The sequence below is a fragment of the Paramormyrops kingsleyae genome, chromosome 19, assembly GCF_048594095.1.
Source record: "Paramormyrops kingsleyae isolate MSU_618 chromosome 19, PKINGS_0.4, whole genome shotgun sequence".
NCBI classification, from domain to species: domain Eukaryota; kingdom Metazoa; phylum Chordata; class Actinopteri; order Osteoglossiformes; family Mormyridae; genus Paramormyrops; species Paramormyrops kingsleyae.
The window spans coordinates 5,789,645-5,811,190 of record NC_132815.1 but is presented as its reverse complement, the minus strand read 5'-3'; the positions used below and the strand labels follow the sequence as shown (position 1 = coordinate 5,811,190).

At 41.1% G+C, this 21,546-nt stretch overlaps 1 protein-coding gene across 25 annotated transcripts in view; it reads right to left on the bottom strand.

Moving 5' to 3' along the window:
• trdn (triadin) overlaps positions 1-21,546 on the bottom strand; it is a 66,724-nt gene that overhangs the window by 31,840 nt on the left and 13,338 nt on the right. For 9 of the 25 annotated variants that reach the window (XR_002836340.2, XM_023797065.2, XM_023797060.2 and 6 more), the window contains exons 4-12: positions 19,687-19,716; positions 17,947-17,973; positions 10,185-10,250; positions 9,372-9,515; positions 5,001-5,036; positions 4,706-4,804; positions 1,597-1,635; positions 825-854; positions 445-471 (exon numbers count right to left, since the gene is read on the bottom strand). Coding sequence is in view for 24 of the 25 variants with exons in the window: in XM_023797065.2 (XP_023652833.1) it covers positions 445-471; positions 825-854; positions 1,597-1,635; positions 4,706-4,804; positions 5,001-5,036; positions 9,372-9,515; positions 10,185-10,250; positions 17,947-17,973; positions 19,687-19,716 (498 nt within the window). In the remaining variant the exon portion in view is untranslated. The remainder of the gene's footprint in view (positions 1-444; positions 472-824; positions 855-1,596; positions 1,636-4,705; positions 4,805-5,000; positions 5,037-9,371; positions 9,516-10,184; positions 10,251-17,946; positions 17,974-19,686; positions 19,717-21,546) is intronic. The other 16 variants (XM_023797063.2, XM_023797073.2, XM_023797076.2 and 13 more) reach the window with 13 other exon arrangements.

Sequence of the window (21,546 nt, the reverse complement as noted above, 5' to 3'; positions counted from 1 at the left end):
CACTGGTTGATGGTTTTCCTGACAAGTAGTTCAGAAATCATGTCATGCAATGTGTAATTCTAACATATTTCTTACAAAAGCCATCCAGAACATTAGCATAAGGGCCACGTAAATGAACTGTAAATTGAACAGCCATCAAACGATAATCTATGTTATTACACGTGTGATATTTTTATTTTCACGCACAGGGTTCGCGTATCGCGCCAAACAGCAGGGGCAGTCCTGGCAGATTAGATTTCACACGCTTTATTCTGAGCGCGAGAGGCACACAGTCCACCTCCTGAAGAAGCGACTGTGGCTCCATTCCCAGGGGCATCTGGTGCCTCCTACTGTAGCTGCGTGTGAGCGATCTTTCGGTAACACTTAGCATAGCGCTCATGCTAACACAGTCGCGAGAAGACCAGTGTCATTAAGGCGCTGCCACCACAGAGCTACGAAACGTACTTTTCCTCACAGTTTGTTTCTTTTTAGCTGCAGACAGGGCAAGTAACAGTGATAGTTAGATACAAAGCCTACGACTTTATTGGCAATAAAATATTTATCTTATAGTTTATGTTTTCTATTTGCATATCATTAAATAATGTTATCAGTTCAAAACCATATTAATCACCCTTTGTCTTTGCTTTTTCAGGTTGCTTTTCAATAATACCAATAATAATAATAATAATAATAATAATAATAATAATAATATCATTATATGTATATTATATTCATTATATATTATTATGCATGAACTAATTATACATACTTTACACAGATACATAATGTATTTAGAAGTGTTTTCAAAAACAACATGTAATACCTGTCAATGAATATACACTCACCCTTTGTGGCTTTTGCAGTTACAGGCTTGGCTATAAAATGAGAATCCAAAGGACATTAGTGTCAGCGCAAAAGGGTTAATACGTTAACCAAAGCTTAATGCACTTTACTACTAGAGATGGCACTAAAATCCAGTCGCAGACACTTCACCTGTGCTACCAAAACACCACTGACCCCGTCAAACTCTGCCAAGGCAGAAGATCCAGAGCTGGATTTTAAACTTAATCCAATTTGTTCAGATTTTCAATAAATTCAAATGCATCTCTTGGAATTAAATATTTCATCCACTTACAACAGCCAGTGGCCTCTAACAGCTTAAAAGCTTTAGGATGACAGTTCAGTTTATAGATTACATAAATTATGTATTAATATATTAATTGACACAAATAGAAAAAGGAAAAAATCAATATATATTATATAATTTTTTTTCTTGGGTAATATCAAATGCATTAACTTCAAGCCCTGGTTAAAAGCCTTCTTCGATTTCAAAAGATCAGTGTTATGACTGAAAACAATTACAAATATTGATTTATTTCCAGAAGGAGATAAAATATGAAGCAACAGCAGGGGGCGGTGTTGCTTATATTGCCAAAAACGTGTTTTGTCACATGATTCTCTTCGCAGAGACATTTTGCAGAGCTTGTATGCAAATGCACATAAGACACGCTAAAGTACAGGGGAGCCCATCCTGTATATAGTACAGCGAGGAAAATCTGTGCTTTCGCAACCCATATAAAACTTAAGAGTGGCCACTTTTACACAGCGATGCCTAACCTGGTTGCCTTTTCTTCACAGCTTTTTCTTCAGATCTAGCTATAATTTTGAAATAGAAAGATAAATACAATTAAAAGATAACAACACCACATAATTATATTTACATTTAAGCCGAAAAATGCTAAACATATAACACTATATATATATAATGTTAGCCGCAGATTGAGGCAGACTTTACAGCGCCTGCCTATTCTGTAGGTGAAGTGCGTGATCTGACCGAGATTAAATATTTTTATATGACAAACACATTTTCTTTCCTTTGGTTTCTCTGCTGGTTTCTTTCCAGCTATAAATCAGAGAGACTAGGTTAGGAGGTTGCAGGCCTTTCATTTATTCTGTGCACTTTCAGTGCGCACTGCAATTCCCTTTTCTATAAAGACCTTCCGCTACGTTTCCAGGCGACACCTAAAGCTTGAAGTTCACCGGTTATCGGCTGTCATCCGCAAAGCGCATGGCGACACGGAGCGGATCTGGAGAGTCCGGGCACCGATCCGTCTTATTACTACTTGCATTCAGCCATCGGCAGCCCGACCTTTCAGGATTTCCCTTTTTACATCTTGTTTGCCTGAGAAGTGAAAGTGCTATCTGCTCTTTACTCGGTACATTTATTTATAGCCGATTCTATTATCACTTGAACTTAGACGATCGTTACCGGTATAAAGGATCAGGCGCAAGTAAGCACGGTACGGTGTGCTTCATTTCAGCAAAACAGCCGCGTTTTTTTATTCCGTTTTATGTCCTGTATCTTTAGTGTCCTTAGGTTTTCGTGCCGTTTCTTTCCGTTTGTCTGGATACAAAACAAATGCACTGTGAAACTTCAGAAACCGTAACAACCAGAACGCGTAAGAAGAACTGCAGAGTCTGGTGGATACATCAGATGGAGTGATATTTATGGGACAGGTTAATGAACAGTTAGTGTCTTCGGTGTTGTACAATATAGAGTCTATTACATTCATTAAAATAAAACATGTGAATTAAACCCATACCACGGCCAATTATTTGCTTTCAACTATTTGCTCAGAAGACTGTTTGAAATACAGCCCAGTACCACATGATAACATCAAAAGGTTAACCAAGTTTCCACATTACGCATTCATAAATCGAAAGGTTATTACTGGAATTAATTTAAAAGCTGGCGACTGTATGTCACGGGATACAAATATGACAGCTTTATTAGAAATTTGTATTGCCTGAATTTGTCAGAATTAATGTGACACTTTTCGATTAAAGGGTAACCTTTCAGGGGAAAGATGTGATCTCAGATACACAACATGCATCCAGCCCAAAGACTTAATCTGTGGCCGACAACCACATAACAGGAAATGAATTAGGCTCCTTACATATTTCCAAACTTCGTGTTCCGATTGGAAGGAAGGTCCTTTGGATATAGCCACAATTTCAAATGATGTCTTTCTCAGCATAATTTCTTTTTCATCTTTATTATGTATGTGTGACGTGAGGCGTTTGTGTCATTTTGTAGTGCTAACCTCTCTGTAATCCTACCACAGAGAATCTCACTCATTTTACTCTGTGACCTCACATATCTGTGGAGGATGGTCTGATGTTCACTTCTATATAACAAAATGTTTACAAATTGGAAAAGAAATGAAACTATACTTCAGTTTAATAAATACTGTTTTGAAGCATATATGACCAAGAACATTTAAGCATAGACTATTAAAAATAACATGGACATAATCATATGACAATTTATGTACTGTATAGGCCTATATGTTTATGTGTGACATTTCACAGTTCCATACAGATTTAATCCACTGATTAGGTTTGTTTCCTTGTTTCATCATGGCCTCTTTCTTGCTCTGTGTTTCCTGGCTCAAAAACAACGAACTTAGAAACTATAATCAGATATAATCTTTATGCTCCAGTGAAACGCCAAACAGATGAGCCACGGTGTCGCACCTCCCGGCAAACAGACCTTGGTGATCATTTTGGGGAACTTTCATTTGCAGAAGTGCAGAATCAGCGAGCTTATTTCATGGCTGTTTTTCTTTTTTGCATGTTAGACGCGGTAGTTTATTTGTGAAGAGGCTGATGTGGATGATAGCAGGTGTGGCCATGTGTGCGTGCAGTGTTTCAGCAGTGTGTGTGTGTGTGTGCAGTGTTTCAGCAGTGTGTGTGTGCGTGCAGTGTTTCAGCAGTGTGTGTGTGTGTGTGCAGTGTTTCAGCAGTGTGTGTGTGTGTGTGTGCAGTGTTTCAGCAGTGTGTGTGTGTGTGTGTGCGCAGTGTTTCAGCAGTGTGTGTGTGTGTCTGTGCGCATGCAGTGTTTCAGCAGTGTGTGTGTGTGTGTGTGTGCGGTGTTTCAGCAGTGTGTGTGTGCAGTGTTTCAGCAGTGTGTGTGTGTGTGCGTGCACAGTGTTTCAGCAGTGTGTGCGTGTGTCTGTGTGCACACAGTGTTTCAACAGTGTGTGTGTGCGCGCACAGTGTTTCAGCAGTGTGTGTGTGTGTGCGCAGTGTTTCAACAGTGTGTGTGTGTGCAGTGTTTCAGCAGTGTGTGTGTGTTTGTGTGCGCAGTGTTTCAGCAGTGTGTGTGTGTGTCTTTGCGCACGCAATGTTTCAGCAGTGTGTGTGTGTGTCTGTGCTCACGCAGTTTTTGAACAGTGTGTGTGTGTGTGTGCGCACGCAGTGTTTCAGCAGCGTGTGTGTGTGTGTGTGCGTTTTTGTAATTATTACATTGTGGGCACCAGATCTCCCCACAATTTGATGAAAAAAAAACTGTTGTTTTTACCTTGAGGGGACATTTTTTTCAGTTCCCACAAGGATAGCCTCAATTTTACAAAAATCTACTGGCTACAATCAAAAAAGAAAAACAGCCAAAAGTCTTGTATTTGATTTGGTTACTTGTGGTTAAGGTTAGGGCTGGGTAGGGGTTAAGGATGCCATTGTTGGGAGTAGAGGGTTATGCTCATAGAAATGAATGGATGGTCCCCACAATGATATGAGTACAGGTCTGTCTGTGTGTGTGTGTGTGTGTGTGAGAGAGAGAGAGAGAGAGAGAGAGGGCATTCCTCCAAATGGAATCCTGCAGCTGTTCCATATCTGAGGCTGGACAGATAGGGTGATTCACAGAGCACCTCAGAGGAGCACCTACCTGCCCTCCTTCTGTCCAGAGCTGCCTTCTTCTTCACACTTTCACCTTCTCTCTTTAGCTCCTTTGACTTTCTGGTTGGCTTTTTCCTGGGCTCCTCTTCTAGGTGTTATTGCACAAACATCATATACAAACATTACCTTTCGTTAATAAATTCAGCAAGCCAGTAGAGAAAAAAAACAACATTGTTAATCTTCAAATGGAACCTTTTTTCTGATATTTTGTTTCGGAATTATATGAGGCTGCCTCATTCTCAAGGATCAAAACGGCAGTTTGGAGGGAAAAAAAGATCACATACTTTTGTCTTCCTTTGGTTTCACAGCAGCCTTTTTCTCTGAAAGGAAAACCAGAGACTCAGATGAGAAACAGGGCAGCTTCCAAGCAGAGATTTGGTACAGAAACACTGGAAGCCATTTTCTTCCCTGTTGCTTGTAGCATTTCATACCTTCACACTGCTCACTAATCACAAATGAACCATGTGGATTTGCACGTGCACATCCCTAGCAAACCAGCCCTGCGTCAAATCTTTAAAAAGTAGATGTGGCATTTTTGTTATAGAAAAAATAAAACATTACTGCTGCTAACGAAAATGTATACATTATTTATATATAATATGTTAAAATCATGGTTCATGCAAAATCATGTTTAATTCCATTTTATCTACTTCAGTTCTAGAAGCAATTATGTACACTAAAACAAACATTTGTCTAGTAATGCAAAAATAGGATTTCATTTGAACTAACAAACAAGAAAAAGTGTGTCTGGTTCAAAAGTCAGATGGAGACAGAGGAGAACTTCCCTTTTCATATATTGGGTTGGACAGCGTTCAAGTGGTCTGGATCTTTTATCTTCCCCCCCCCTTATTCCAGGGGGTGGTCTTTTATCTGATCTCAGGCCATCATATAAAAAAGGAGGACGTGACACAAGGGTATGAGAGAGAAAAAGTGAGAGAGACAGAAAATGTCTGGTAACACTGGGGTCTTCAGAGGTTCATGCTGTTAGGGCAGATATGTTTGGTATAGCGGCCGAATAAAGCACCCCCCCCCCCCACACACACACACACACACACACACAGTCAGCCCGCGTTTGCCAGCCGAGGAGAATAGGGCCCTATTGACAGCTGTTCCTGTGGGCCAAAGCTCTGTCCTCCCGCAGAGTCACTAATAAAAGCTGGGCAGAGGGGGGGGCGTACGGCGTAGCCAGGTGACATTGTTCTGTTCGGCAAACTGTGGCGTTGGCGGCGCTTGAAACTCCAGCTGGGTATTTTTAGAGGATAAGGGACCACTTTCCATTGTCAGAGCAGCCGTATAAGGATAGCCTGTCCCCTCCTATACGCACTGTGATGCACAGCATTGTCTGAATGCCACAGATCACCCATGACTTCTTACACCAAGCAAGATGTGTTGGTCAGGGCTCGGAGTGACAATATATCAAATTTTTTTTCAAGCCATTGCCTCCTTTTGCCTTGTTCCTCCCCTCTTTTTAAACGCACGCACTTAACACATGAAGGAAAATTTTGCACGTGCGTAAATTTTAGTTCGCAAATTAGCACAGGCTAACGTAACGTAGCAACTGAGGGCACACAACAAACTGGATGGAGGTTCAACTTGTGACAGAGGCAACGCTGTCATATGGTGTGAAAGGGGAAAGTAAATCCATGTGCTTGTTTTATGATGTTATCTTTAGCATTCGCTAGAAGGCGTCAGGAAACCGTGTTTCTCTTAGGTCGCGAGGATACATTACAGGAATTTTTGTCCTCAGGAGTCCTTGGATATAGGCTGACATCCTGTTTTTCATCTAGAGGGAAAGACAGAGCTATTCCATTGAACATGTAATGTTAATGCCTTTCTGTGAATAACAAAGATGGGGGATAGATGGAAACGGTGCTTGTTTGGTACAGTGGAAATTTCATGCTTGCGTATCATGTCTGGTGCAGTGGCCATAATTGGACAAGTGTGTATACACATGCCCGGATTGTATGCCCCCCTTAAAGCATCTGGGCCCTTTAAAGAAGAAGGGTGAACAGGTTACCTGAATGGTTAATGATGGACATCCTGATTGGCCAAAGTCAGAAGAAGGGCAGCGAATGTGTTCTCATGAGATGAAGCAGAGAGCCACATGACCTTGCTGATGACAATACCCATTTACAATTTGACGAATGAGAGCTGATGCATGAGTTAAACGTATTTAGGAAGTCATCAAATGACAATCTGTGATCTTGCTACTGAAACTGACGAGATCTTCTCCACAGCCCCGTTTTGCCCAGTTTGCATGTGATTTAACTGCATCATTATCAGGACTGTGGCTGTTTCACCGAGGCCATTTGTACGCTACGCACTTTTACCCCAAATTATTTATACATAGTAATATTTACTGGAAGTACTTCAGTTAAAATACCTCGGCTCAAGGGAAGAGAAGCACAGTAGGACATGAACCGGCAACTATTATTTTAACGTCCATAACGACTTTGCTACCTCCTGCCTGCTTAAGTCCATTAGCATGCTCCCCATAACCGTACATTGTGTCGGCTAATGTTTGCTCGGAGAGCCCTGATTCCGTCTCCGCCTTTAGCTGCTCATCTTAACCTTCTCCAGTCAGTGACGACACCGAGGGGCATTTACTGTGCACTAGGTGTTCCCCTATTACCTTACAAGCTCCACTCTAACAAGACCTCGCTTAATCTCACTGCCGTTTCGGTGAAGCCTGCAGCTAGGCTTTGAGTTTCAAGCGCAGGTCCCAGGTCCCGAATCCTAACATTGTTTAACCGGTTTTACGTTGCACCTAAGCGCGTCGGCAATCGATTGAAATAACTATTTTCCTAATCGACCTAATTTGGACTCCATGGCACTGCAGGTTATTCGCATGTGAGCGAAGCGTGGATTTGTAGAGCTCGCGCACGGTATCGGCTAAGCTTAAGAGGCATGTTACAGCCCCCGATATCGCGTGTGTCTAATGTCACCCGCTTCACACTCAGTGACTTGATCCATGAACATGATTTCAGCAAGAAGGTCAAAATCTTACACAGTCCACGAAATCACAACCCAACTTCACTGGTAAATGTCACATGGCATGGCAATTTAAATGGTCTACACACACAGAAACACCACGGTCAGTTTTGCATCTTATTTGTGGTATTAATACAGAGAAGCTGCTTATTCTTCACTTGTATTTATTTCTGAGGAAATAACCATGCCTAAATAGCTGTGCTCCCCACTGAGAATGCAGCTACTTTAATATACTATTATACATTACCAATAAATCATTATTATAAAATGATACTCATTAGTTTTATTCCATAAAACTTCGAAAAAAGCTTGTAAATTATAATCATTTCAGTTCCTCACCAAAACATGTTTCTGTGTGTGTTCATTCATGACTAGCCCCATGGTGGCTAATTTATCGCTCCTCATCAACTAATGGAACTGCAGACATTATAATCCCAGCCAAAGCACTAATGACAAAGCAAAATGCCGCATAACTTTCAATTTATAAATGAGCGTCGAGGACACTTTTGCGTAATGTGCTTTGAGGAAGCAGCATTAAACCCTTTAACCCAGTGGAAGAAAGAGCTGTTTCATCATCGCTTTACAGTTATAAAATCATGGAAAGCCACTGGCTTGCATTTGTTTTGATGGCTTTGATGAGACGTCACCTTAAAAGTATGACAAAATGTCAGAGTCATCAGTAACGTCTTTGTCGCTGCCATTTGCGCAACTGTGGTAATTTTGCAGTTTGACAGAAACAGTGGGGATCCCGGGGAAAGTAAAGAGTAGAAGCGCCTCAGGAATACTCCGAGACAGCAGTCCAAGAGGATCCACTTTCACATGCTGGTGTTACATGCCAAGCACACAGCTGCAGAAATCAAAATGATCCGGTTGGTAGAGCAGGGAAAAAAGCAAAGGAAAGAATGAAGAGGAGATCAAAGGCTGAGCCTAAGGCCTCTGTACGCTGTCTTTCTCCCTCTTTTCCTCTGTATCTCTCCTTCCCCTTCCCACAATGCCCCTCCACAATCGCTGGCTACCTCATTCTCCAGCCCAGTGCTGCCACAGTCGTCCCCCTTCACCTTCTCCTTCAAAGGCCACGGACGATGTCATCCCCACTACATTCTCTACCTGTCGTTCAGCCGTGGCACCAGTGACCCGATTTCAGATGACAATTTCAGTTCATCTGCGATCCTCGTCTTATTTTAGTTATGTTTTAGTTAGATTACCTTTACGCAGGACTGGGTGAAGGTCCCAGTTTGTGGTTATTAATTTATATCTCTGGCCATAGAATTTCCTTGTGTGTGAAACTGACTCTGTCTCAAAATCTATTTGACTTGATGGGCAGGTCAAGTTTGTATATTTAGGCTTTCTAAGTTACAGGAGGTCAGAATTGCTCTAGCGCTTCTTCAACAGAAGAACAGTGAGAGCTGAAGAGTGCCTTCACTTCGCTAAACGTTCCTCAGGAGATATTCTCTGACAGTAGAAGGCGTCTGCATGTCGACTGAGCTACAGGGTCTAAATAAAGCCCACGTCGAGTCTTCTCGTTATCTATTTTAAGAGAAACTGGCTGCTTTTCTTCTTTTCACAGTCGGTTCCTGAGGTATTTGTTTTAATCTCTGCACTTCTTGCCCGCACTGTTCTGACGGCGCCTCATTGATCCTCGTGTTCTCGCGCATGCTGCCTACCTTTAGTTCTCCTCGCTCTTTCCTGCCTGGGCCCAGCCTTGGCCCTGTCCACTGGCTTCTCCCTCCTCTCGGCTTTCCTTTCCTTTCTTGCAGACTTTTCCTCTTTTAATTCCCGCTTCATTGTTTTTGACTTCCGCCTCTCTGCTGAAACAAAAGATGGCGTTTAATGAAAACCGCGACAGGCCTCGGAGGCTACCATAATGAGTCCAGGAACGTTTGAATATAATGTTTGTGCAAAGGCTTCAGGTCAACAAAGACTTTTTTTAATATCAAATCAGATATTATTGAAACAAACATGCGGAACGTTTATCATTTTAAATTAATATTTTTAATGATTTTGTGTCTTATCAGTAACTTTTTATTGATTTTCGAATAACAGAAGGCATCCAAATTTGTTCCCTTTATGAAAAATTCCAATGCATGCTTACTGAAGTTGAAACACACTCCTTGCCATTCCTCGGGTCCCAGGGAGGCCAGAGAGAGTCTCATGATTTAGTAAATCTGTCCTCTGTGTGTTTTTTTTTACCAATATTTTTTCATTTTCATGCTTAAAATCACCACTATTTTTGATGTGGGACAACAACAACAGCAATGCATGGATTGTTATAGCGTCGTACCACGAGTATTGTTATTGTTTCGTAGTGAGTCTTTGACCCCATTTTTCTCTTTATTGACACGTGGTTACAGAAACGGCATGCCATATGACTGTCCCCAGCTCCACACTCGGTCGACAAAAGTATGAAATTCGGGAGGGGGGATATCTTAACAAAAAGAGCCATAATTTACGAGAAGACTTCAAGATGAGCGCTTTACCTCTCTGGGACTCCACTTTCACTTCTTTTCCTTTCCTCTCTTTTGTCTCTTTGGCTTGTGGGAGCGCTGTGACGCGGAGGCAGGTTGTCAGCATCACCAGGAATATATTTCCATAAAACCGAACATGATGTCGCAAGTCTAGGTTAAGTTTTTCGAATACAGCAGCTGTTACATTCGCTAAATGGGAGAATGCATCACATGGCTGGATTGCTCATTGCCCATTCAGTTAATTTGGTCCTGCGTTCTATATATGTTGCCATAGAAGCATAATTCCCATATTTAAAAAGTAATTTAATTACTGACCCATGAGAATATAATGACCCTATTCTCACCAAATAAATAAAGAAATAAATAAAAAAACTTTACCCGTGTATTATGTACGGGAGGGGGTTAAGAAAATTAGACATTACAATAAAAAACAATAATTATGATATTAATAATTCAAAAAAGACATATTTATCCCTGATGATGGAGAGAAACCAGACATTGTTGTAAATTCCATGACCCATCAATGTGTTGGCCTATTCATGACCATTTCTGTAGAAGTTCTACACACACTCATTATTTTAGACACCAAAAATAATGAACGAGACAAAGATTAAAGAATATGCTCAGAGGAATAAAACTCAGAAACTGTGAATACACTGAAGGGTAATGCTTGATATCATTAGCTGTATTATCAGGTATTATCTACGGCAAACAATAGGTAATTCATAAAGGAAAAAAAGAATGTAACGCATTGCATCAGAAATGTAATCATGCAGTCATTTTAAAGGCAAACTTATGCACTATGATGTAAATCTATACAGAATATATGTTTCTGATTTATTAACAGAGCAATGATTTTCATATTTCTTACCCTGACCAAAATTTAGCAATCAATAGGGTTGATTTAAGTAAGTAGTATTTGCTTCAGGTGACTTTGGGTAAGTCACACTAGCTAGTTAGTTAATTACTAATTAACCACTGGACAGTGACAAGCATTAGTGATAAAATCTATTAGTAAAGGTTAAATAAAATAGTGGCAGCCACAAAATATCAAAATTATCCCAAATCAACAGTAAAGAAGAAGAATCTCTCTGGTCAGGAATGATAACAAATATATACCACGCTCACAGAAATTCTCAGGCACATCCTTAATTCTGTAACAATTTTACAAATTTAAGGGTTTCATAACAGAAATCTATTAACAAGCCATGTTTAACATACCTGCACATATCTTCTGTTTTTTTTTTTATTGCAATTATTTTCTTGGCTAACTCATTCAGATCTCTTCTTGCCATTCTGCTATTCATTTTAATTGCAATCTTTGGCTCCCAAAGGGATGCTAAACACAAATGTTTGGTTTTTAATGCCATTGCAAAGGTCTTACTAATTAAAAAGCCTCCAATGACTGCTTGTCAATGGACTCTTTAACTCGAAACACGTTTATTACCACTTAAAATGAATGTTTTACTCTAAACTACTGGTTGTTTCTAATGTGATATATAAATATATAAATATAAATATATAAATACATGATCTAAATATATGTGTATATTTTCTAAACAAATTTAAAAAGTAATGGTTTTTCTCATAAAACCACTATACACACACACACACATATGACATATAGGTTGAACACAGGCTTATAATGAACATATAAACTTCAGTGTATAAACATTTATGTATTTGTCAGAAAGCAGAGGGCAGTCGGCAGAACGGTCCTTGCATGTAATTTCATGTCATCGCACACTGTCACACACACGAGCGCACAGTATGGGCAATGCAGGGACAACAGCCCACCTGAACAGCATGCCTTTGGGCTGTGGGAGCGAACAGGTGTAACCATGTGGTCACAGGAAGATCACGCAGCTCCTCATGCAGACGGCCAGAGAAGCAACAAAACCCTTCTGCCCCGGAGGTACCATCTCATTTCATTAAAAATAAAGTACCATGACCACAAAAAAAACACCAACTCTAACGCAATATTTGAGTCAAAGGTGAATGGGAAATGGGATTGAAAAGGATCTTTAATTTAGGAAATGTATTTCCCCGTAGGGGTATCGTCAAACGGCACTCATCAAATGGGTCATAATGGAATCACAGCAGGCTGACCCTGCAGATTTATCTGGGAACCAGAAACTCACTGAACTCTGTCTCTGGTGAGGCCAAATGCACGAGAGAAATTCTCCAGTCATCAAAGAGCATGGAGACAAACAAATCAAGGTATAGAGGCATGTGTTGTCTCTCCAGATGTTAAATAAACCGCATAATCACTGCCTTAAAGGAAAACTCTCCAAATCCGATCCAATATGTCCGAGGATTACACGGTATGGACAGTATGGACGTTATGGACAGTATGGACATGAGGATGGTATGGACGTGATGGACAGTATGGACATGAGGATGGTATGGACGTGATGGACAGTATGGACATGAGGATGGTATGGACGTGATGGACAGTATGGACATGAGGATGGTATGGACGTTATGGACATAAGGATGGTATGGACGTTATGGACAGTATGGACATGAGGATGGTATGGACGTGATGGACAGTATGGACATAAGGATGGTATGGACAGTATGGACATAAGGATGGTATGAACGTGATGGACAATATGGACATAAGGATGGTATGGACGTTATGGACAATACGGATATAAGGATGGTATGGATGGTATGGACAGTATGGACATTATGGACAGTATGGACATGAGGATGGTATGGACGTGATGGACAGTATGGACATAAGGATGGTATGGACAATACAGACATAAGGATGATATGGACAATATGGACATAAGGATGGTATGGACAATACGGACATAAGGATGGTATGGACGTTATGAATGTTATGGACAGCATGGACGTTATGGATGGTATGGATGTAAGGACATGTCCCTGCCAATATTGTGGTAGTTCTGTGTGTGTTTAGAGGTGCGAGGGCTTTGTGGCTGATTTGATCTCTACTAAAGTTGAAACCGAACCTGCACCCTTGAGTATGTTACTTGTCTGGACCCTACTGACCACATGTAAGCAAAGTCCACTGCATGAAGGGCTTAGGTGGACATCGAATTATATACATGAGCTTAAAGAATTTAAATTCACATTGAGCAACCCTGCCTTGCATTGCGACCAGGGCCGGCCCGGCTATAGGTGACCGCCTCGGATCCATTTTATTACGGGGCACAAGAAAGAGGGTGAAAAAAAACTGAAGAAATCCCACTAAGTTACATTCTGTGACATTACAGTTATTTACACTAGTTTTCGTATTTCACTACTTATCTTGTGCGACAGACGCTAACTAGCTAGTTAGCTGCCAGATACCCTGTGCTACTGAAATGATTTTAATATAAATTAACTGACAAATATTGTTTTCTGCTGCTCTCGGGGGTGGGGGCACTCAGAGCACCCAAGGCTGGCCCTGGTTAGAACCTTTCTGTCACTTTCAGCAGCTAATTGCCTAGCTAATGTCACGGGGGCCTGTTCAATGGCATCCAATGATGTACATGCTAGGGAACGGCCTGGATGGAACACAGCCGCCCCCCACATTCAGCACTTATTACTTATTACACAACCAAGCTGCAGTACAGCTCGTGCAATCAGGGTGAGCCTGGACCCTACCTCAGGAACAATAGGGCACGAGGCAGGGGTCACCCTGGATAAGAGGATCACAAAGGACAATGCAGATACCCTAATTTCCCTGAGAATTATGCCTCCGGAGGACTCAGGGAGAATACGTGAAAGGCCAAAGAGATGGAACAAGGTCCCGTGAGTCACGAGCCAGCAGAACTTCCATCCGAGCAGCCGGGCCACCGGGCACAAGGGCGGAAAATACCGGCGACGAGGGGCACCATTAATCCCACTCAGACGCCCGGCCGCGGCGAACGGCTCATTTCAGCTCAACAGCGTCGTTTTAATACTGGAGTAAATATGGATCTGCCAGAAAACATGTTCTGCAACATAAGCTGGCAAGCAGAGGCAGGAAATGCACCCAAACATAATCAACTGACTATTATTTTCTGCTCTGTGGAGAGTTACAAATCTGACAGATTAAACTGTCTGAGCTCCACATCACTCCACATCACACCACATCACAGTCAGGTCAGAGGTGCAACTTAATTTCTAATCCAAAGCAGAAAAAAAACACACAGACATATTACAATTTACCTGCCTTCCACAATTATGTAATTACAATAGATCTTACATACATTTAAAAATGTATGCTGAATAAACATCTACTGCATCACAGGGAATCATAACCCTGTCACCAAGGCAACCAAAAGATTTTTATTATTTATTGAACGACAAACATTACTAAGTTGATGCCTTTTGCTGCTGCATGAAGATGCTGGTTATTATTCCTATAAATATTTATGTGCTATTGACTCCTTTATAATAATTGTCATTATCGTCTGCTCACCAGTTATGTATTTTATAGAGTTCTTTAATTATTAGACTGTTATTTTGACTTAAATTAAATTAATTCTTTAAATATGGTGTCCTGGAGCCAGTGTCATTTTTTTTCTAATGTTTCTCCATATTTCAGAAACAAATGACAGCATAATGAAACATGAGCAGCAATCTGTTCCCTGTCTTTATAAGACAATTACACACTCACAATTACACACTCACAATTACACGGCGGCTGTCAGACGGCAAATGGAGCTTCTGCCACAATCGCTAAACAGAATTCTGAATCAAAAAATCTGTAACCCATGTCAGATCCCAAATTCATCACCATGTCATAAGTGGTGGTATAATTATAACCTTAACGAATCCACAAGACCAAAGACAATCGCAGTACTTTTCAGAGTGATGGCATTTGTAGACGCAAATCGGCAAATTCTTTTTTTAAGTGATTTATATAAGCTTTTCTTTCAAGTAATGTTTATTAGTCGTTTATCACCATCAAATATATGGATCTTGTACAAAAGTTAGATCCAGCCTTACAGTGTGTTCTGTGCAGAACATTCCTTAAACTTATTAGATGGCACAGAATTGTCTTCTATCCAGGGTAGCACTGTCACATCTGTCACTATCAAGGTTAAATATCAGCTTTATAAATAAGCATCAAAGCAGCTTTGTCCATCTCTGTATGTTAACTGGCATCCCAATAGCTCGGACCCATGGTCCATCTCTGTATGTTAACTGGCATCCCAATAGCTCGGACCCATGGTCCATCTCTGTATGTTAACTGGCATCCCAATAGCTCGGACCCATGGTCCATCTCTGTATGTTAACTGGCATCCCAATAGCTCGGACCCATGGTCCATCTCTGTATGTTAACTGGCATCCCAATAGCTCGGACCCATGGTCCATCTCTGTATGTTAACTGGCATCCCAATAGCTCGGACCCATGGTCCATCTCTTTATGCTAACTGGCATCCCAATAGCTCGGACCCATGGTCCATCTCTTTATGTTAACTGGCATCCCAATAGCTCGGACCCATGGTCCATCTCTGTATGTTAACTGGCATCCCAACAGCTCGGACCCATGGTCCATCTTTGATTTTACCTCAGACTTCTTTAGTCTTGGTGACAGTGGTAGCTTCTGCATTTCATTTGATGCTCTCTATGTCTCTGAGATTTTCACAGGCATATTTACTTTTGTCCTGCACTTTTAAGTCACCAGGAGTATAATCATTGTTATTTTCAGAGTCACCAGAATGGTTGATAGAATCAGGCTCATTCCTGCATTTTCTTTGCCATCGTGACTCATACGATGCTGCTTTCCTGCTCTTCCTCATCATCACCATCCTTCTGCTCACTGTCCCCTCTTTGTTCATGACCCTCTACACCATCAGAGCCACGTCTGTCTTCACCATCATATCCATCTTTTTTTTCATTCTTCTTGCCTTACTACTGTGATCATCACTACCTACTAGACCATCAACATCTTGACGGTTCTCATCACAGCCATTGATTTTAGATCTTTCTTGACGTTATCATTACTTCAGTCTTCATCAGCTTCTTCCGTTGACAATCATCATTCTCATCATTAATGTTCCCATCTTCTCCTTCACAGTCTGAATGTTTTGTTTTCATCAATGGTTCTTTTGAGTTCATATTATTCCTCAGAACGATTTGTCACAGTCACCATTTACATCATCGCCATCATAAAGGTCGCTGACCTCATCACCATCCTCAACTTCTTTGATGTATTTTCGATTGTTCTCAGTGTGCCCTACATAGGGTGACCACCTAATCCATGTCAGGAGGGACACTATGAGCTACTTCAGGTTTTACGAACTACTTTAAAGCTGAAAGGGTTCTGTGCTCTGCTAAAATGTTTGGTTAGTTCCTAGATTGAAAGACTCATCCAGCTGTTTCGCATTAACATTACTGACACATATGCATGATTATAGGAGACTGACCAATCAGCATACGGCAAGAACCCAGTGCTTAAGTGAAATCCTGGTCCTTTTAATTGAAATGTATGAAATGGTAGTTTACAAATCCTGTTGTAGCTCATAGTGTCCCTCCTGACATGGATTAGGTGGTCACCCTAGCCCTACACTGAAATCATCTTCTCATTTTCCTTTTATTTCAGTATTTGCATCTTCATTATCATTAACAACAATGCCATCATCCTCATCATCATCATAATCTTCATCACTATTATCAAGAACTTTGCTTACAATCAAGTGATCATCATTATCAAATCTGACAACAGTTTTATCCTCTTAAACATCATCTTTATATTCATCTTTGTCATCCATTCCATTGTGGTCATCTACATGAACTTTTGAATCTTCATCTGCACCAACTTCCCCATCATCATCATCATCATCATCGTCATCCTAATCTCCATCATCACCGCTCTTAATGTTTTATATTCAGCATCTTTAGTAACATTAATCACCATAATCTTCATCATCCACTTTATCTTAATCATCAGGGTCCCCATCCACCTCTGTCTCACTTACATTAACCCTTTCAGTTGCTTGCTTTATGTTCTCATCACCCTCTTCCTTATGATAACAGTAATGAGTATAATAATTCTCATGGTCATCGTTGCCATTTCTAACCTTGGTGATATCTTCATCTTCTTCCTCCACATAGTCATCGCTCTCATTCATTTCACTTACGACTTTGTCTTTATCATCCTTATAATAATCATAACCGTAGTCAACGCTGCCATTGCTGTCATTATAATAATCATCATAAAAATCATCTTCACCTTCGTTCTCAATAGCCAGTGATTTCACGGCGTTCATGCATTTCTCCCTTAAAGACTCATCTTCTTCTTTATTGGCCATCAGTTTTGCAGCTGCAGAACTGAAACCTTAGATGTCTTAAACTGTCAGCACTGGACATGCCATTTTCCACCTACATGTATATTTTCACATTATTGTATACATAAATCACATAGTTAGATGAAAAGAAATCATGGTGCTTTATTTCCAAATACATTAAAATTTTATTTCAATTTCTGATATTTCAATCTTGTTGGGACTATGCAGCAGCTAGATTGTACTTTAAGACTGTTTTTGACCAGCTCTGATCTTAATATGGAAACTTGTTTTTTCCGACAACATGAACACTGTTCCACGCTTTTTGGTGAATGATATATTAATGTACACAGATTAGCTTGGCTCCAGTGATTAAGCTGTCTAGAAACTGATTGGACATCCAACCACCTGAGACCTCCGATACCTAATGATCAGAAAACCATAATGCAGGTTAACTGGTTAATCTGGGTACATGCTGTTCACATTCCACATTTTACATACATTCAGCTGCGACAGCCATTCACAAACAGGCAGTCACAAACCTTTCTTCTTGGATGGAAGAAATTCCCCTAAAATTGACAGACAAACGGTTTATTAAACAAGAAGTCAAATTACGAATTTCATTTCAAATTTCTTGATGTGGACTGAGTCCCCGTGGAACGTTAATAAGTAAAGCTTATGAAGGTGGAGTGATTGTATCGCAAGGTTTAATGGGTTTGCGATTTGGGAATGGAAAATGGAAACAATCTAGAGCGAGGCATATTCTGGACCAAGGATTTTCATTATTTTGCTGGCATTGAACTATAGCTGGGATTAAAGCAGAGGCAGGCCAGGTTTATAGAGTATGGGTGCTCACAAAATTTTTGATCTCTGTTTGAGATGTCAGCTCTATCTAATTAATGCACCAGCAAGGTACAGGGAGTTAAACTGCTGCTGTCTCAGGCACAATATTCTTCCTTCCCCTGTCGGCTCAGAACGTCAGCTCTTTCCGTCTAACGTATTAATTACACTTATACTGAAACGTAAAAATTAAAGCTCTGATAATTGTCAAAAAACGAGCGCAAGATCTGAAAGTCAGATACTTTATGACCACGGGTCTAAGCGGCAGTCCCTGAAATGCACCTCCACGCATCACCGCTCAGTGTGTCTATCATCTGCACCAGTCAGAGGGATATAAGTGCTACTTAGACACAGTAAATACCCAACCAGCTGCTCGGTCAAATGTGCTTTGGAAAACATGGCTGCAGATTTAATAAGCTAAGATATTAATGTTCTCTGCCAAGACTGCTGCCCCCGCAACCCGGAGCCAGAGCAGCGGAAGAAGGATAGATAGATGGATGGATGGATGAATGGATAAGGTAAAAGGTAAAACTGGGAGTTATTAAAGTTCTTCTGGATGACAGCGACTTCTGAAATAAACTTTTGATCCCCCAAAGTCTGCAGAGGTTTTTTTATCTGACTCCTGATTTTAAATGTTTAATTGAAGCTGATCAGCATTTCACCTCACCCGCAATTAAATCAGTAGCAAACTCTGATGAATTATAAAGTTTATGGGGCAACTTCATAAGGCAAAATTTTATCAGTAGAAGACATGTAAACATTCTGCTTTTTGGTATGTGGAAGTAGAATTTCTTATGCTAACCACACACACGACATAAAAGTAATCTCTTAAATTCGAGATTAAAAGGATCTGAAGATCTTTAAAGATGCTTCAGAATATGACTATGGACCGAGAGGCTCTGATCTCGGCTGATTTTGACACAAGTTATACCTACGAGTAACTATGGGCCTGTCAGGTAGCAGCAGATTCATGCATATTCAGCGAGCACGGAGAGCAGAGCAGCTCTGCTCAGGACCGCTTATGCCCCAGAATGCATCACTTCACAGCGGACTGACAGGGAACGGAGGATCGCCAAGCCGCAGTAAACATCTTTTTTTGTGGCACCTCACTGCTTCTCCTCCCCAACTCCTGACCTTGCAGCAGCTTCAGCCTTTGTTCGAGGAAACATTGAAGGCCTCATTCACTGTGACTTTATTAGACGGCGGTGCACTTTGTCACTTGATACAATCAGGACCTCTAATGAAGTGGTAACGGTATTGGGTGCCGTTCTAATGAAGCACATGCGAGATGGTGGCCATCTTTTAAAAGTGCCATGAGTCACGCTATAATAAACCGCTGCACAGGATGTCGGCATCTTCCTCTTTTATTATACTTCGGATAAAAAAGAAAAAGTTTGGAATGAATGATACAGCACTTATCACGTTAAAAGACAAACACCAACCTTTTTTCTTCACTGCATGCGCCAGGTCACCTAAATCGCAGGGAAAAACATGTCAGTATGTGAATGGAACCTGCAGAATAGATTTTATGAAACATTGATGAAGGCAGAATGAATTATAAATGTGGGTCATAGAGTTGGGGGGTGCTGGGGGGGGGGGTTGGAAAAACTTTCCCCGGAATAAAGACAGCTTATCTTCCCCTCTTGAAAGCCTGGTGGGCAGTGGCTGCAATCGCCACGTCTGCGAGTCGCATGCGCGCATTTCCCTAATAATAGCACCCTTGCGATGAAACGCAGCAGGATGTTTACTTAGCAGAGGGTCCCGTGCAAAGATCATAGCATGGAGCTGTCACACGAATTCAGGACGAACTCAAACTGCTGAATGAGAATTCAAAAGATGCTCGGCGCAGTTCAAAAGAAAACCCAGCGCCCAGTTCCAGGCTCACGCATACCTCTGCTTCATACAGTACTCCCTCCGCCCCAACTCTATTCAAGTGAGACTTAAAAATAACCCCTCAGATTTATCCGTAAATTGAGCGCTCCCCCAGCAAATACTCAAATATAATCCCCCCCCAAGTCTCTTTTTTTTTTTTAAAAAAAGATCGCAATCAGAAGCCATGGGCTGATTGATGTCTGAGACATTAGCGACGGCCCCCCCGCTGGAGTGGGGATGGTGTACCTCTCAAGGAGATTAGCTGCAGGGATAGCATTACCCCTACGTGTAAATAAATTACAACTATAAATAAAGTGAATAAGCTTATCCGCTGGCCAGGGCTTAGTAATTAATCTGTTTATTTATGAATCCGGTGGTTTATTTATTTGTTTATCTTTTGATTTACGTGTTTCGTCGCAGAGCCCGTTGTGAACACGGGGAGCTGTGCTGCCGGCAGGGAGCGTGAGACGGGCCCCATGGGGAGCAGGACCCCCTTCGAAGCCGCAGACAGCGTCGCCCCCATTCAGGCGGACCCCCCAGTCTGGCCACGCCTGCTGAGTCATGGGCAGGCTGGATTTACACGCTCAGGCAGGGTTCATCCCAACTTAGGGCACCTCTGGAGTCTTTGGGCCCAATGCACGCATTTCATATTGGGGTCCCAACCTACACCAATCCAACGATCTTCCAAATGTTTTTATGGCCCCTGTCACACAGGGGCCTCTGCTATCATCCTAAGCACGGAGTCCATGGCTCATCCTGCCAAGAACTCTGAATATATTTTTTTTTGATAAATTATATAAAAATAATAAATACTTCTTTACTGATAAATTTTAAGTATATATCCCTGAATGGGAAAAAATCTCAAATAACAGAAATTCACCCCAGATTTGCCAATAAACATCATTTTTACAGTTTGATATTACTGTCAACTAATACAATTAAATCTCTTCTAAGTTCTTAAGAACCTTGTCATTTCTCTAAAGTATCTAACATTGCTTAATCTCATAATTTATATGTAAACTATATTCAGAACTTATTTGTGTTCAACACCACTGAGTTTCAAACAGACTTGTATGTATAAAGGGTTTATAATGCTGAGTTAATCCTTCCGTGTTGAGTGTGAGGGCAACTTCTCTCTCTGCCACGAGTGAAAACCAGGCACGTCTCGCTCTGTGTTACCAAACGCCTTCATTTCTTTCACATGAAGTTGCATTGACAAGATATATAACAAGTGTTTGGAAAACATATTGAAGAAGGGTTTTTCAGTCTTGTGATGCTGATACCCAAAGCAACTCACGGTGAAGGGTTACGATTTACGCATAAACCCTGGGATTTGAACCCACAACCACTGTGATGTTAGAACAACACTCTGCTTTCAGTTTCAGGAGCATACACATTGCTGGATATAGAGTTTATCCTATACTTCACAA